The 17,482-nt window shown below is 40.7% G+C and overlaps 1 protein-coding gene across 1 annotated transcript in view; it reads right to left on the bottom strand.

Annotated features, from left to right (window-relative positions):
- LOC307252277 (protein sidekick-1-like) overlaps positions 1–17,482 on the bottom strand; it is a gene marked incomplete at its 5' end in the record, with an annotated part of 221,470 nt that overhangs the window by 34,512 nt on the left and 169,476 nt on the right. The window contains 8 exons of the mRNA XM_080029914.1: positions 1,470–1,585; positions 2,275–2,515; positions 4,798–4,948; positions 6,253–6,365; positions 6,461–6,582; positions 10,023–10,214; positions 11,568–11,666; positions 13,209–13,404. Coding sequence (XP_079886040.1) covers positions 1,470–1,585; positions 2,275–2,515; positions 4,798–4,948; positions 6,253–6,365; positions 6,461–6,582; positions 10,023–10,214; positions 11,568–11,666; positions 13,209–13,404 — 1,230 coding nt within the window. The remainder of the gene's footprint in view (positions 1–1,469; positions 1,586–2,274; positions 2,516–4,797; positions 4,949–6,252; positions 6,366–6,460; positions 6,583–10,022; positions 10,215–11,567; positions 11,667–13,208; positions 13,405–17,482) is intronic.

Below are 17,482 nucleotides of genomic sequence, written 5' to 3' on the forward strand. Positions count from 1 at the left end.
TAAAATTAAATTGTCAGTAAAATTTCTATGATATATTTTCAACGAAACATTCAGCTCTACCAGTGCCAACATCTTAAAGAAAACACATCTGCACACACTTCTTCTTGCATAAAAAAGGAAATGCCATTCTCTCTTAGAAGATGTCAGCTCTTTACGGGCTAAAAACAGAAACGTGCGTGGAAGGAGGCAGGGGACCTATTCAACATCTACAGTACGTGGGACTGGAAGGTGTTGCTGGCAGCCACTTCCTGTCTATTAACATGGTAGGAATACTGCTGAGCACGATTCCTCAGGAGGGCACAAACACACACACATGGATGAGGAGTGTGATGTGCTTTAGGCACGGTGAATAATATGACCTGATATTTTTACAACATTACAAAAAAACAGATGGTACTGGTTTAAGTCACAAGGTGTTTTATTTGTATAGATCTATCTCTATATTTATAACACAAACATGTTGAGGATAGACAAACCCCTGTTGAAAGCTTAAGGTGTTGTGTGTGTGGTGATTAGGATGTACTCATTGCCACTTTTATATATTAGCAAAAACAATATTTTTTCACGTGCTTTCTCTTTGTTAAATCTTCCTTTCTAAGGATGTTGAGTGGCGCTGCATACAGTATCTGCCACTGAAAGAATACAGACAACTGGTACGTGCCTTCCTTTTTATTTTAAAATCAAACAAGGAAGTAGAGAACATTATAATGAACCCCTGGAGGGGCTCGTGTGTGTGTGTGTGGGAGAGAGCCGGCAGAAATAGCAGGTGGAAGCACGTTGAGTGTAAAAAGAAGGATGTGACCACCAGTAAGTGGTGCACTCAGGCAAAAAATAAGTGCACCTTGCACTGCACCATCAACAGTATTTATCCAGCTTTTTACCTTAGAAACTTGCACATCAGAGGAAGTCAAGTACTTCAACATTGGGGGAGGGGGAGGGGTGGTTTTAGGGGGTTCCAGCAAGGCAGACTGACTTTGGTTTGGAAGTGGAAGAAAAATTAGGAGCTCTAATTTGGCAGACGCAGAGAGACTGAAAAAAGCTATGTTGATTAAGAATCCAAACCATATTAAGATTGCGCATTTAGACATTTAAATCACTTTCTCGTGCCCAAACTGCCGTGTATGATTTTAAAAATGGAGAAGAACAAAGTGTCTTCCAAAACCAACAGGCTGTATGGAATATTGTCTATATTTCATAAATTAAAAAACCCAGAATTTTTTTCTACACACACACACTCACTGCTTTTAAAAGCATTAATGTACGAATAACAAATTACAGCAGTTACAGGCTATCATGATACGATTTATTCAACTTGTATTAGATTTTTAGTGTGAATGCCTGAGTGCATCTGTGTTTGAGAAAAAGTGTGTGTGAAGGTGTTGGACAAAGTGTCAAAGTGATAATGGGATAAAGGGGTCAAGTGAGAATGCCTGGGTGGGCTTGTGTGTGCGTTTGAGTGTTTTATAAACCTTATATCCGAGCACCACTCCATTCTTCTGTGCCAGAGAGAGAGACTTCCATGTGAGCAAGATCCTGGTGGAACTCACAGCCTCACCAGTCACATTCACCGGAGAACCAGATGGAACTAGAGAACACACACACGGAAATAAAAAGGATTTATTTTTAAGTGTAAAACAATGTCTTGAGATTGCCATTAAGGGTATTTTCAACCCTAGGGGGGCATCCATAGCCTAACTCTTTGGTGTATTCCAGTTTAGCATTTGTGCTGTTACTAGCAAGCATTTCTCCTTGGATATATTTATGTCATGTTAGCAAGAGTTATCAGTTCAGCCAGGTTGTAAAAGAGTAGTGAAATAGCAACGACAAGTGTTCCATACAAATGTTTTTCTTCTTCTTTCCAACAAGTCGAAAGTTCTTTACACACACACACACACGCACACACGCACAAACGCACACACACACACACACACACACACACACACACACACACACACACACACACACACACACACACACACACACACACACACACACACACAGCTTACAACTACTCTCTCTCTCTGAACCAATCTTCGATTTTATCTCAGTCACCTCCCCTCTCCCTCTTCTCTCCGTCAATCCGCCCCTCGCTGAAATAGCAGGATAGAGTGTAGAGAGGGCAAGCCCAGGGAGGTAATCAGAGCACTTTATTCCCCCATCCATCTGTCTTCTTGTACCTTTGCTAATACGACGTCGGCCAGACTAGGTTATGTTGGACACTTGCAATCCAGGAAACAGCAGCGAGTGAGTGAGGTAAGGTTTGTGTTTTCATACCAGATTCTGCAGTTTGTGCAGCGACAGTGTTGCTCCAGGGCCCAGGTCCTATGGAGTTGCAGGCCTGTATCTGAAGCTGGTACTGTGTCCATGGAGTCAGGCCCTCGATGGTGGCCTCACTGGTCCCCTCCCCTCCCTCCACACTGACTGTCCTGTCATCCCCACGCCCGTCAGTCCTCCACACACGCAGGCGGTACGCCACGCTCTCTGGAAGGCTGTTGAACTCAGACACTTGAAGAGGCTGGAGCAGGTGAGAGAGAAGTGAGCAGATTAGAGACATGGCCTATAGAAATACTGACACACTGGCACAGTTCTTCAGGCTTCTCATGGTTTTTTTTTGTTTGTTTTAAAAAAATTCTTTTTTTTTGGCATTTTTATGCTTTATTCTATTGAATTCTATTGAATAGTTTGGAGATGAAATGGGGCCGAGAAGCGAACGACATGCAGAGAACGAAGACGGGCAGGATTTGAACCCGTGGTCTGCTGCTTCTGAGGACTGAGCCTCTATGGGAGGGCGCTCTAACCACTACACCACGAGTAATGTCTGATTACTAGGATTTGTCTAAACTATTTTGTATGAAATTTTCCGAGACAGATTTATTTTAAATTGTGCACTTTATTCCACAGAAGTTGAATAAACGAGGGCAAGTGTGCCAATCCCGAACTGTGCAAGTATCTTATAATGTGTCAGCACTTGGCCACCCTGTGCTGTCACTGCACTTTGAAATTAATTAATTTTGACTCTGATTGATGAGAGAAGAACTATCCACACAGAGAAAGAGCTAAAGGGCTGATTGAATGAGAAACCAATTTTGGTAAAAATTGTGATTAATAAAATGATAATTTGTTTAACACACAGAACCCTTGTTGCTCTGGGAAACAATGTGACACGATACCCTCAGTAGTATTTATAAGAAATGTGAGTATGTGTGCATTTGGAGAAAGGAATGCTCAGAACATTAACATAAAAAGAACAACATTGGTCTACAACATTAAATATTCATATCTAAATGGGCAAACAAATATATACACATACTGTATATTAAATGGCTATAAGTTATTATACATTTAAAACACAAACACTACTCATGACTGTGTGGATGTGCTTTGATCAGAATTGGTTGAAAGTGTCCCTTCAAAAATAGCATCAAAACAAACAAACACAAACTATCATTCAATGTTGGTTCAAGTGTTTTTTAAACTTTAAAATTGGTCACTATGTTCAATATTTTCCCCAGAAGAGACCACTTCAAACCAATGGGCAACGAAAACAAGCCAAAAACAAAATACAGCCTTTTAAAAAACATGTAAATGAACCAAAACCTTGGCGGAAAATTGTGAGTTCATGTAGTACCAAACAACACATAGTAACAAGCTGATTGATAAAATAGGTTTTTAAAGGGCCTTTAAACCCCCAAATAAACTGTAATAGCTACTATGGGTCTACAAGGTGGAATATTCATTTTAGGCCCCCAGAATATAATGTAAAAAGACACACAATAAAATAATTAAAATGTTGCATTACATACTGCATTACAGCCACAACCAGCTATTATTCGGTGCCCTGAAATCATGTATGTAAGAAGTTCAATTAGCTCACAGTAGAACATTCCAAAACACATTTTTCTACCAATACTTTTCGGCGGTTGCTCTGTGCTATGCAGCAGATAAGAAAGTGAGACACCCAGGCATTTTAAATACCCCAGTGATTTAGCTTGGCTTAGCATTTAGGAAACATAATACAGAATGTCAAATTAGCTTTATTACCCCTTAATATGCAGCTTAGAATAATAGCCCTAGCTAAAACCATTATGATGGTTCCATTAGAGCAGGAAACCTAGCATAGCTCAGGCTGGGGTGCTAACATGCAGGTCCAATCCTATTAGCATGCTGCACAGGTATAGCCTCATAGCGCCTCAGTGTCTGTGTCTGATTTGACAGGCTCTTTTTCTCATTTCAACTCTTAAATGGAAAATACTCTGCTCGCCATTTATGTTATAATAGAAGGAGGAGGGGGGAGGCGAGGAGAGAGGGAGAACGAGCAGGGACATGAGCAAAAAAATAAAAGACAGTAAGGGGAAAATTGCATTGCAGTTTGTGCTGGTAGCGGTCGGTACGCTGAATGGGAAATGTGACAGATTAGTGTTAGCACTGATAACAAGGTGAGACACTGATTATACGCTGTCAGCCACTCAACCTGATCAGACCTGTTTCCGCTGAGTGCACGCGCCTATGGACACACATACTGATATGAAAAATAAAGCAAATACAGAGGGATGGAGGGCAAAGAAACACAAAGAAAATGCCCATGAATAAAACTAACAGTTTAAACGATCATAAAGGGGTGGAGTAGGGTTTTAATGTGTTGCATAATTAGTTGTGGATATGTGTGTGTGTGTGTGTGTGTGTGTGTGTGTGTGTGTGTGTGTGTGTGTGTGTGTGTGTGTGTGTGTGTGTGTGTGTGTGTGTGTGTGTGTGTTTGTGTGTGTGTGTGTGTGTGTGTGTGTGTGTGTGGTTCAGTACCTTCCAGTTGAAGCGCAGGCTGGTCTGTGTGGTAGACAGCAGAGTGAGGTTAGCGGGGTGAGTGTCGGGGGCAGCCTGCAGTGTTTGAATGAGCCTGGAGGGGGCGCTAATGGAACTGGAGCCCACAATGTTCACCTGCTGCATCCTGAACCTGGAGAGGACACACAGAGCACAGTTAAAGGGACATTTCACAGATTTTAAAACAACAACTTTAGTGTATTGGTCATGAGGAGGTCTCGGGTGCGTCCTCCTTACGAGGGTTGGGACATATAGAGTGGATCCATAATGTAACTCACACCTTCAGAATATCCCAGAATATCTCAGTCAACATGAGAACCAGTGGACTTCACAGTCAATAAAACATCTTTAAACTGTATTATTTAGCTCTAGAAAAAACAATAAAAACCTATGGACGACACTCACACACACATATACACACACATATACACACACACATATATACACACACACACACACACACACACACACACACACACACACACACACACACACACACACACACACACACACACACACACAAACACACGGGAGTGTTTGTTGCAGTCGTTATTTCTAAAAGCAACCGTGCATCGGTGTGGGTGTGAGTGATAAAACTTGCGAGCGTGCGTGTGAGAGAGGACTGCTTTGTGTTCTCGTTCAGTATTGGGAGACAGTGAGCAGGGTGTAAAGAAGAGGGACGTAAAGCAAGGGATAAAGAACACAGACAAGTGCATCACTTCATCTAAGGTCCCAACGGTGTCACATGGGAAAACATAATCCCTGAGTGTGCAACACATACACTGCACACACACACACACACACACACGCCCGCCCGCATGATATGATTACAGATGAAGGCGGATATACAAAGGGCAAGAGGTAGAGACAGAAAGATACACTGACAAATACTCAAAGTGGTAGAGAGAGTGATAGAGAGAGAGAGAGAGTTAGAGAAAGAGAGAAAAAGGAGGGAGAGCTGCTGCTGTTCAGAGTGACGTTAGATCACGTTTAAAAACTGCAGGCTCCCCACGGCCCTTGAGCAGGGATTACAGACACTCCTCTTTCCTCCTGTATTTCCTATTCTACTTCTCTCTCATCCCTTTGTCTCTTCTTGCTCTTTGATGCTTTCTGCTGCCCTTCCATGCCTTCTCATCACCTTTATTCTCCCCCTCCCCTCTCCAGCCCCTTCTAGCTAGTCGCGGGAGGGTAATAAGGATCTGCATGCAGCAGCTGTGAAGGTGCTGACAAACACAAAAAGTCTAGGATGGAACTGTCTCTCTGTGTGTCTGTGTGATTTATCTAACTTCACCCGGGTCTTGCAGTTACTGCAGAAACTGGCGGAGAGTGAGATGTGTGTGAGGAGAGTTTTTATTTTGTGAATGTATGCGTGTAGTAGCACTTAAGGTTTGTGTGTGTGTGTGTGTGTGTGTGTGTGTGTGTGTGTCTGCTGCTCACCTGTACTGAGTGAACGGAGTGAGGTCAGGGATCTCCAGAGTGTCTGCATCTGGCTGGTTTTCCTTCTGGTAGACAACTTTCCACGCATCTTCCTTTCCGTCCTCCTTCACTACCTGTTAAAGAGGAACACGGTATGTTAACGAATAGTTTTTTCTCATGCTGTGTGTCAGAATTAGCAAGTACCACTAAACCAATCACACACACACACCTGGCCTTCAACTACCCATCGTGATATGGCAGTTTTCCCATCCAGACCAGGGCGGAACCGAAGTGTTGCCGTCCGAGGGCTGATGTTGGAGATGACCAAGTTGGATGGTGCACCAGGAAGTTCTGAAGATAGAGAACCAACAGAAAAAGGCTTTACTCAGAGCGACAAACAACGATAACTTTTTTTTCTATTGTGCGGCTAGTAGTGGAAGGAATTTATTTTACCACTGCCATTTATGTATTCCAGCTAAATATTTGTTTCAGAATATTTAGTTTGGAACGCTCATCATTTTATTTATGAAAAGAAAATGTAGTCTGTCTATTTATGATGTCTCAATAGGGAGTTAATGATATAAAAGTACTTTTGTGCTTGCTGGATGGAGCTGCAGAAAACAACTGTAATAATAAGCATATATTTACAAAGTTGTGTTGTTTGTTAAAGCAAAAAAAACAAACAAAAAAAAGTCATAACAGCATGTCAAATTATTTCAAAGGGATATATCAAAAGAAATAAACAAGATAAAAAGAAATACAATTTTTTTTTCATAAGACTTTTCCATGAAGGAATAAAAATATAGATAATGCAAAAGTGTTCAGAACTCTAACATGGTTTAACCCTTATGAACTACTTGCATCAAACATATTGATGATAGAAAACATAAAAACAGGATATCATGTTTCCTAAAATAACTTGAGTACAAGAAAGGCTTTTTTAAACCCTGCTCAGGCATATAAAAAGGAAAATAAAAGTTAAGTCACAGAAAAAAAAATCACATTTTTTCAAAGCACAAAAACTTATGCAACAGCTGTATATCACTCTGTCAGAGGGATTGAATTCATATTTCCAAGGTTGACAATCCAATACAGAGAGATAAATCTGTACACCAGTGTGCAGGCGAGAGGTGGATTAAATGCACAGTTCACTAAAGTCCATTTAAGGCCTATAAATGTCTGAGTACGCTGCAAGTCTCGTAAATTATATTTGACCCATTCATATTCTAACATTGTCCCGTGTCCATGGCAGTTAGTGAGTGACAGGAAATGTATCTGGCAGTCTCCTTCCCCCCAACTTATAATATATGATAATGAAATACAGCAACACCAATTATTTAATCGCCATTTTGTGAGGCTAACTTGTTCAGGAAAAATAATTAGCAGGTAACAGTCTTCCCCCAACTGGCAAACAGCACAAACTGGACGGTATCAACAATTGGAGGGAGAGAACAATTGAGCTTACAGCACAAAGAAACTTCTCTGATTACAGCATCGTTGGCACAGCCCACACACACTTGTTTCTTGGCATTTGCTGCTAAATATCATCGACTAAAAAGTTTGAGTGGTTGCGCCTGTCAAATTTAAGCAGAGAGCTGCACTGAATTTGGTCAACAAGCGAACCAGGAGACTAATTAACTAAGACTTTTATTGTTCTCCTTGGGGTGAGTTTTATTAATTTATTGTCTAAATGGAATAAAAAAGAAGAGGAATAATATTATGTTTTGTATGCACACTTCAACCAGAACTAAATACTCCAATAAAAGGCAAATAACTCCACCTTTCAAACTGGCCCTTAATTGACTTATTCGCTGAGAGCTTTTGGATTGAATTGACAAATGCAACTCATGCTAAAGTCCTGTTTTCTGTTGTTGTTGTTTCAAATCATGTCTTAACAAATGACATATACGGCGCTTGTATTTGCTATTGACATTTACATAATAAAAAATTATCACAATCCACTTTGCACTTAATTGTCCCACTCAATCACAACAAGACAGAGCACTTGAGGCCCCACTTCTCAACCACTTCTCATCCCTGTGTGTTTGGTTAATACTTGCTATCCCCGGATGCTGTAAGTGCTTTAGCGTGATCCGCTGTAATCCATCCAATTCTGCGGTGGCATCACAAGCATCATATTTGCTGAACATGGCAGAATACAGATCCGTAAAGCCGATGTGTTAAACCAAATGGCGTGTGTGTGTGTGTGTGTGTGTGTGTGTGTGTGTGTGTGTGTGTGTGTGTGTGTGTGTGTGTGCGTGCGTGTTGCGACACATCACTAAACTGGGACACATCAGACGGATTGGTAGAATATCTGAGGGGGATTTTTTATCGAGAAAGTGCAATTTAACATGACTGGGGTTTGTTGGTTTATTATGGTAACAAGGCAATATTTATTCCAACTACAGGTACAGGGTACACGTGTGACACAAAAACAAATTACAGCTGTCGGCTAGCATTGCTGTGTAAGTGCACGCAGCAAACTTGTAAGAGGGTTATAATGCGGAAATGTTGATATCAGATGCCTTGCTCAGATGAATGACAAAATTCTCTCAACTCCATGAATACATGAATAAATAAACAAGACAAGAAACTATGCTCAGTGGATCCCTCTCTCTTTCTCTCTTTCCCTCTCTCTGCTCATTCTTTAGTTCTTTTCCCCCTAATCTTCAGCCCTCCGTCTTTCCCTCAGTCTTTTACTTTCATGAATTAATGAATAACCTCTCTGAATCTAAGAACTGTCTGTATCCATCTTGCTTTCACTTTTTCAGCTTTTATTCATAAATTACTTATCAGAAAATGTTAGGACAGAAATCCTGGCTGTACGAGTACAGGGGTTTTCTCTTTCTTCTCCTCCGCTGCCTCTCCGTCCATCTTCTGAGTCTTTTTTCTCTTCTGTTCTTTGGAGATTGCATTTTTCTCTTCTGCTCCCCGTTCTTCCCTCATTATGTTTTTGCGACAAGCTCTCCCTTCTTCAGTTCTTTTCGATCGTCTCTTGCCCCCCTCTCATTGCTGCATTGCCTCCACTTTGCCATTTGCAGTTAATCAGCATTGATAATGATTGCATCTTGGCCTTAGTCCAATCATACAAACTCATCGTGCTCACCAGCGTGGTGGTGTGTATGAGGGGTAAACAACATACACACACCCCCCCCACTACAGCTGTAAAAGACTAACTCTTGAGTGTGGCAGTGCATGTGATTGTGTGTGTTGCCTGTGTGGGTGATGATTCATGGATGCACAGTAACAGCCACTTATCAGCCCGAGGAAAGACAATGGCACTCGTAAGAGCTCATCAGTCATATTTACTCTGCTACACAACACACACACACACACACACACACACACACACACACACACACACACACACACGTGCACAATCATATACACACACACACAAGTGCAAGGGAAAATCTTTTTCTCTAACATCCACTGTTCCAGACTACTGTTTATGTGTGTGTGTGTGTGTGTGTGTGTGTGTGTGTGTGTGTGTGTGTGTGTGTGTGTGTGTGAGAGAGAGTGTGATATAATTTGTGTGTTTGTGTGTGTGTGTGTGTGTGTGTGTGTGAGATAATGTGTTTGTGTGTGGGTGTGTGAGAATTTGTGATCGTCAGTGTGAGTGTGTGAGTGTGTGTGTGTGTTTTGCGAATATACGTGTGTGTGTGTGTGTGTGTGTGTGTGTGTGTGTGTTGTGCGAATATATATATATATATATATATATATGTGTGTGTGTGTGTGTGTGTGTGTGTGTGTGTGTGTGTGTGTGTGTGTGTATTTAATGTACTGTATACCTGGTGGGACTCCAGTGGATATGGTGGAGGGTGTGACCACGCCCCTGCCCGCGGCGGTCAGCGCTGCCACCTGTAGTGTGTAGACGGTGGTGGAGGTGAGGCCGGTCAGCTGGAACTGCAGTGTGGAGTTGGACAGAGAACGTTCCTCACGGCTGGACTCCACGCCAGACACATCCCACCACAGCACATAGCCTGCAGCAGGGAGGGGGGAGCATACATGCTGAGTTAATAAAGGTGTAGGTAGACGTGAGTACACATGTATGCTCACAAACACACATAAACACACACACACGTGCACACACACGTGCACAATCATATACACACACACAGGTGCACGCATGCAGGCACACACACACACACACACACACACACACACACACACACACACGTAATGAGGAGCACAGAGCCAAAAAGGAGAAAAGGAGTGCGGGAGGGCTGAACTACAGTCAAAATCCCCGGTCTGTCCCTTTGCATCTTCACAATCATGCATCATCCTCCACCTTCTTTCTATGTGTGTGCGTGAGTGTGTGTGTGTGTGAGTGTGTGTGTGTGTGTGTGTGTGTGTGTGTGTGTGTGTGTGTGTGTGTGTGTGTGTGTGTGTGTGTGTGTGTGTGTGTGTGTGTAAAGCCCTGGAGAGAGCATGAATGGTCCCTCATCTGTCTCTCTGCTCACCAGGTGCTGGATGAAAAGCAGGTTGAGGAGAAGAGAAGTAAATGTGCAAGGTGACCTTGATTGAATAACCATTGTTCCCAGTGTGTAAAGCCAACTGTGAATCAATCCACTGCAGCCTGGTGATGTTTTAGACTGTGGCCTTGCTGTGGTAAGTGCCTGATGATGACTGCTGCAAAATGGTGCGGCCATGTGAACACACACACACACACACACACCGACACATATGAATACAAGCAAAGACACACAACATGGTGCGATCATATAATTCACTGCAGATTGTCTTGTTCACCAGCACCATTGTCTAACAGAGACAAAGGAAAAGTGAATCGGGAGGTAAGATGCTTTGAGCTCTGTGATGTGTGCTGCACAAACAACACCCAGGGTGTCGGAAGGCGTGGGTTGGGGGCATGTTGGAGATAATGTGAGAAGACAAGCTGCAGAGAGAAGGGATTAGGCTGATGGTGAATCAGTTGTACACAAAGACAGTGTCACAGACGAGGGGGGAAAAGAGGCTGTGGAAGCCAGGCAGAAAAACACAAGACTAAACGGAGGAAAAGTGAAGAAACTAAAGAAGTGTTAAGGGCTCCTCTCTCTCTCTTTCTCTCTCTCTCTCTCACTGCTGCTCTCCTTTTCTTCTTCTTTTTCTTTAATGAGTAATTCTAAACAATGTACTTGTCTACCTGAAAGAATAGCTTTATAATTAGAAACGCTGTCTAAACATTGCGTGTTTCTTGCAGGAATATTCTAACTTAAACTGAGACTAACCCGTTCAAATACAAGTTTCTTGATAAGTGCGTGAAGATGGAGGTGGCGGAGGACATTATGAGTCCCTGCTTAGAGCTTTGATCATATCATACGATGTAATGTTCTTACCAGTGATGATGCCGTTCTTGTCTTCTGGCTCAGCCCAGCCGACTCGGAGTGATGTGTCCAAGATTTCTGTGAAACTCAGCTGGCGAACAGGTCCCGGTGCTGAAAAAAACAACCCATATGTTACTGATAATACTAAACCAAATAATATATATATATATAATATTGGAAATAAGCCTTTTCGTCCCTGACAATGTATGTATTTTAATATATAACACAGACTGCTGTTCATATTTTATATCAAAATGGTCAAATAAAATCAATCAAAGTTGTATTTTAACTTCTTCATTATAGATTTTAGTAAAACAGCCCAACATAAAAAGACACACTTGTCTATGCAACCTATTCCTGAATTTCCCTCGGGATAAATAAAGTATCTATCTATCTATCTATCTATCTATCTATCTATCTATTAACTTCTGCTCTTTAACTACAATCACCATCTCCTAATCACTTCTGCATTGTCCACCAGGCCAGCACACACACACACACACACACACACACACACACACACACACACACACACACACACACACACACACACACACACACACACACACACACACACACACACTCAGGTGCATGCATGCCTGTCGTTTCTCATTTCATGTATGGCTCTCTAACCCCTCTCCCTGCAGAGCGATTAAGCTATTCATCTGAGACATTCAATCACACACACACACACACACACACACACACACACACACACACACACACACACACACACACACACACACACACACACACACACACACACACAAACGCAAAAAGCTATCATCAAGCAAGAATTACACCCACCGTTAACCCTGTAACACGCCCAGCACCCAATCAATATCTGTGTGTGTGGGAGTGTGTGTGTGTGCAGATGTGTTGATGTGTGTGTACCCCATGGCTTCTAATATTCCTTGCCCACTCGATAATTGTTGGTTGGTAATAATTGCTTGTATGTCTGCCTATGGGCTATTGTGTTTATTTGACGGTGCGGCTGCCTGCGTGTGTACTTGCAACTGGGAGTGGCAGCGATTATGTTTATCCATGGAACAGTAGGCTATAAATGCAGGTATGCTTGATGTGAATCAATCCCCTTTAAAGAGTCAGAGTCAGACGGAGGAGGAGAGGGGTTGTTTGAATATAGAAATGGTGTACACAGCTGTGTGTCACATTGAGAAAAACAGCTGGATTGAACACGGAGCAAGTCAACAAACTTTAATTAATAATCACAGGAAAAGGCTTTTTAAGAGGGTTATTGGTGCTCTCTTCTGGCTTTGTAATGTTATGTAACTTTATTTGAACAGGGACAGTGTACAAAACAAACATTAACCTTGTTTAAAACAAGGAGAGATGCATTGTACCAGGTTTTAGCAAACTGCTATTTTCCACCTGTAGTCCCTGAGCAGGTAAGAACAACAAAAAGTACTAAACTAAACAAGACACAATAATGAGATTAAACATTAAAAGGATTGCAAGATACAATGATATAAATACATAGGATAAAAAAAGTTTACAAAAACACTACCTTACATATTTTATAAAAAATATACCCCTATCCTAGCAGCACAAAATTCTTCATTTACAATGACGTGTGCATGCGTGTGTGTGTGTGTGTGTGTGTGTGTGTGTGTGTGTGAGTGAGTGAATACTTACTGTCTTCGTGTGTCTGCAGCAGGGTTGGCGAGCTGCGGGGGCCGTCTCCAGGTGTTGTAAAGCAGAGGGTGGAGCCAAAGTACCAGGTGAATTTCTTGAGTCCGCTGACCAATCCGGTGTGGCGTGATCCAGGGTAGTCCGGGGTGATGGTTACCACGATAACCTCCTCTGGAGACTGCTCTGGCCACACCAGCAGCTGTGTTAAGGGAGAAGAATATTGATATTGTTGGCGTTTAGGTTCCCAATTTTTTTTTTTTTATTAACCTTTATTTATACAGGTAAAATCACATTGAGACCCAGGGTCTCATTTACAAGAGAGACCTGTTCAGGTAGGCATCAGCAGCAACACAAAGTTACAGACTAACTAAACATACAGGAGACACAACACAGAACACAAACGGTAAAATAACGCAGTACAAAGGGCAATAATACCTATTGAGCCTTCGTTTCAACCAGTCCACATTAGAAACTTAAATAGCCTTTGCTTTGTTGTGTTTTTGTTGTATATTTTCATTTAGCCATTATTTTAAATCCCTAGTCTTAGCTTTAGGCAACCAAATCGAAAATTCTATTACTCAGAATGCATGCATGAGACAAAAGTTATTTTCACTACAGCATAGGCTATGGTGAATCTATTTTGAATGAGGCTGATACCCAAGGCTTTTTCATCAATAAAGTTTTAAACTGCTAAATGCTATTTAGCAATTTGTCAATATGACAAAACAATATTCATGCTTCATCCCCCCGCGGAAAACGTATCTGCATCTCAACAAATGAAAACTGAAGAATTTATTTACGTATGAACGTGACACACAGTCAGCAAGCCATTATCAGTCAAAACAGAATCTGAGGCAAACAGTAAGTTTGATTATCCGTCCAACTTAGCGTCTGCTGAAAGGTTAATTCATCTCCACTGTTAGGCTTGATTTATATTCTGAACCCCGGCGGTTTGGTTTATGATATTGCTTCAGCCACAAAAACAAACGGTGAAAAGCATACACTTCCATATTCATAATAAAAAGATTAGCCATGGGCAACACTGTTATATGGCCCCTGTTATTTATAGGTCCTGGTAAAATGCGAACTTAAAGATCTCCTATTATACTACTTTTCTGGTCTTAATTTCTCATTAATGACTCCTATAGAGCAACCTGACACGAATCACAGCACAAAAAAACATGTAGATTTTCGGGAAGCTCTTCCTCTCATCTGGGTGCATTCAGCATTCCCTGTCAACACAAGGCTTCGTCCTTCTCCGCCCCCTCGTCCCCCTCCTGCAAACCCCTCTCTGTTATGATTGAAAAAGCATCATAAGTCCTTTTTAAGAGTTTTCATTAAAAAATTAAGGGTTAGTGACATGTAAATGCAAAACAACAACAGCTCCATATAATTATAGAACTCCAAATGTCAGAGACATCCACATACATTTGTTCCTCTCACTGCATTGCCTGTAGGGGTGCAAAGCAAAGTATATTTTCTATTTGATAACTTCAAATAACTCTGACCTGTGGGCAAAATGCCTCACTACTCTGTGCTCTCAATGCTTTCACCTGCTGTTTCAAAGCATCAAAGTATCGTAGACTATTTTCACTCTCCTCTGGTTTATTCTCTGCCCAGTCAACAGTAACAATAGCGAACATTAACAATGTTGACTGCTGTAATATGTACAGTATAAATCCCTATTATTACATGGGCAGCCTACAACTGTAAGAGAGAGCATCATCTTAACCATACCATCCATTGTAGTTGCCACATGCAGAAAGTGTTGGAAAAACCATTTGAAATGGTGAGTGAATGTTTCATTGACCATAATGTACCGGAAAACCCAATAACCGTTCACTGCTCAGCCAATGCCGCTGAGAGGTCGTTCCAGCAGAGAGCAAATGTACCACTATTTTCTGTGCTGCAATGGACTTTTACAAAGAGAGATTCTTTAAACTGTCTATTAAATAAAATTATCGATTTTCCGATTAATCGCGATTCTCTCTCGAACGATTCCGAATCGATTCATAAAAGTTAATAATCGATTTATAAATAAAAAATAAATAAATGTAATATTAGTTATTTAATATTAGTATTTCCTGCGCCACTGCGCATACACACCAAACAAGTGCGAGTCTGTTTACGTTTTTGTATGAGAGCTGAATTCCAAGCCATACTTTTTGCACAATGTGTTGAAATGACATAGAAAATAATAGAATATAAATCCTATAGAAACATGATTCACAAGAGTAGAAAGAAAATTAAACTGAATCGGTTTAGTTTTTACATACTTCCATATTGTGTTGAAAGCTGCATTGATTATTGCACTGGTCATAGAAAGTCATATTTGTGTCAAGAAAAGCTTTTTCTCTATTACAATATTAGAGAAGGTAATTCATCTGTTGATTGTATTTAATGATCATCACAAAAGTAGGAAGTGATTAGCAAACTCTGAGTAGCAAACTCAGATGTGCATATAAATATATTTTTGAAAATCACACATAGGTATGTACGTAAAAAAAAAATTGCATCGAGATGCATTGAGAATCGATTTTGAATCGAATCGTTGACCTCGGAATCGGAATCGAATCGAATCGTGAGGTGCCAAGAGATTCCCACCCCTACTGTCTATATAAAAATATATATCTGAAATATCAAAATTACCCCCTTTAGGGTTTTGAATGTCACTATCATCTGCTCACAATCCCACAATGCAATGCATTGCATTCTAAAAATGTGAAAATTACCATTGTGAGACTGCAAATATTCCAAAATGATGTTTATAGTTTTTTCTCAGTGGCTTTGGCTCAGTTCTCAGTTGCAGTCATCAGAACAGGATGTGAAATTCTATACAACATTTTGTTACCTTTGTACAAAAGAACATTTCTAAGTCGTTGCTGCAATTTGCTAATATTTAGGCAGTTTAAGGCAAATTACTATGAAAAGTTGTCTACAATTTGAACAATTATGGGCTGTCTTTGTGATTGAAATAGATGTACATTCTATAGTTAAATGATTTTAATCTCAAAAATATCTGTTTATTAAAATCTGATTTCATAATTTGCATTTGCATTTGTGAGCAAGATGGAGGGGAAACAGACATACCGTAACTGTATCTTGTTACTGTGGTATCAGCTGATAATACAGGGTCTATGTTTTTTCTGTCCAAAGTACATGTTTATTGGTATTGATGGTTTTGTTCAGTTTTTTTCTTTTAGCAGTACATAGTACTGTGTAGTGTAACCATTTCTGATTTTCTTTTGTTGTTTTTCCTCTCACCACATGCAAATGTAAGTGCCCTTTTGCTTTACAAAGTGGAACCTGACACAATGGATCATGGACTCAGCAGTTAGCTTCAGAAAAATACCAGTGTGGTACCCTGGGCATTCATTGTCAGTGAAATCGTGTAGGAAAATACAAGAAAATAGGAGATGAGAAACACACGTCCAGAGTCCACTGTCATTCTGACAAAACATATAAACATTTTGACCGCCTTGGTGTGAGACAATGTCAACATAACATGTAATTTCGGCTTTTGCTATGAATAAAAGATTCAGGGTGAGTAACAGCCTCCTGCACTAGTAAACTATAGTGTTTTTCTGCACGTATAAGCAGTTTCGGAAAGTTACTGCAAACTTTAAAAACATTTTTGAGAAATGTGCCAAAGCAAATGAGAAATATTGTATTAATTGATGGCTCACTAGAGTAAACAGCAAACTGTATGGGGAGGGGTGAATGAGGTGACACCCTTAAGACATATTGGAGCTGTAGTTGATGTTTATGTATTGTTTGTAATGTAATGTTTTAATCATTCTGCCTTATTCTAATTAACCCTGCCAGGGGCCTGTTGCATAAAACTAAAATAAGGGATTAACCTAGGATATTTCGGTTATCCTGGCTTGCGTTTGCCATGATCCGGTTGCATAAAAGCGGAGGGACATAAGTTACCATGGAGATGTGTCCTTTACGTTTAGCCTGGTCCTGACCAAGCTAAATGTAAAGGATAAACTTATTCTGTTGCCTGATTGGCTCAGTCAGCTGTCACTCCGATCTGAAATCAAGGTGTTTAACAGTTATTCCATGATATTCTGTGTAATGCTTTAGTTTCAATAACCTGTTTTAAGGTACCACATAAAAGACTGCATTGTCATTTAGTTAAATAGTTCTTCTTTTTTATTATTTAACCTGAACCATTTATAATTAACTGAATTATAATTACATTAAAATGAACTTGAATGTACTTTTTTTCGAGCTCTCTCCGTCTCCCTTTCAGCAGTTAACTTTTCAACATT

Source organism: Ammodytes marinus (genome assembly GCF_949987685.1).
Source record: "Ammodytes marinus genome assembly, chromosome: 6".
Lineage (NCBI taxonomy): Eukaryota > Metazoa > Chordata > Actinopteri > Uranoscopiformes > Ammodytidae > Ammodytes > Ammodytes marinus.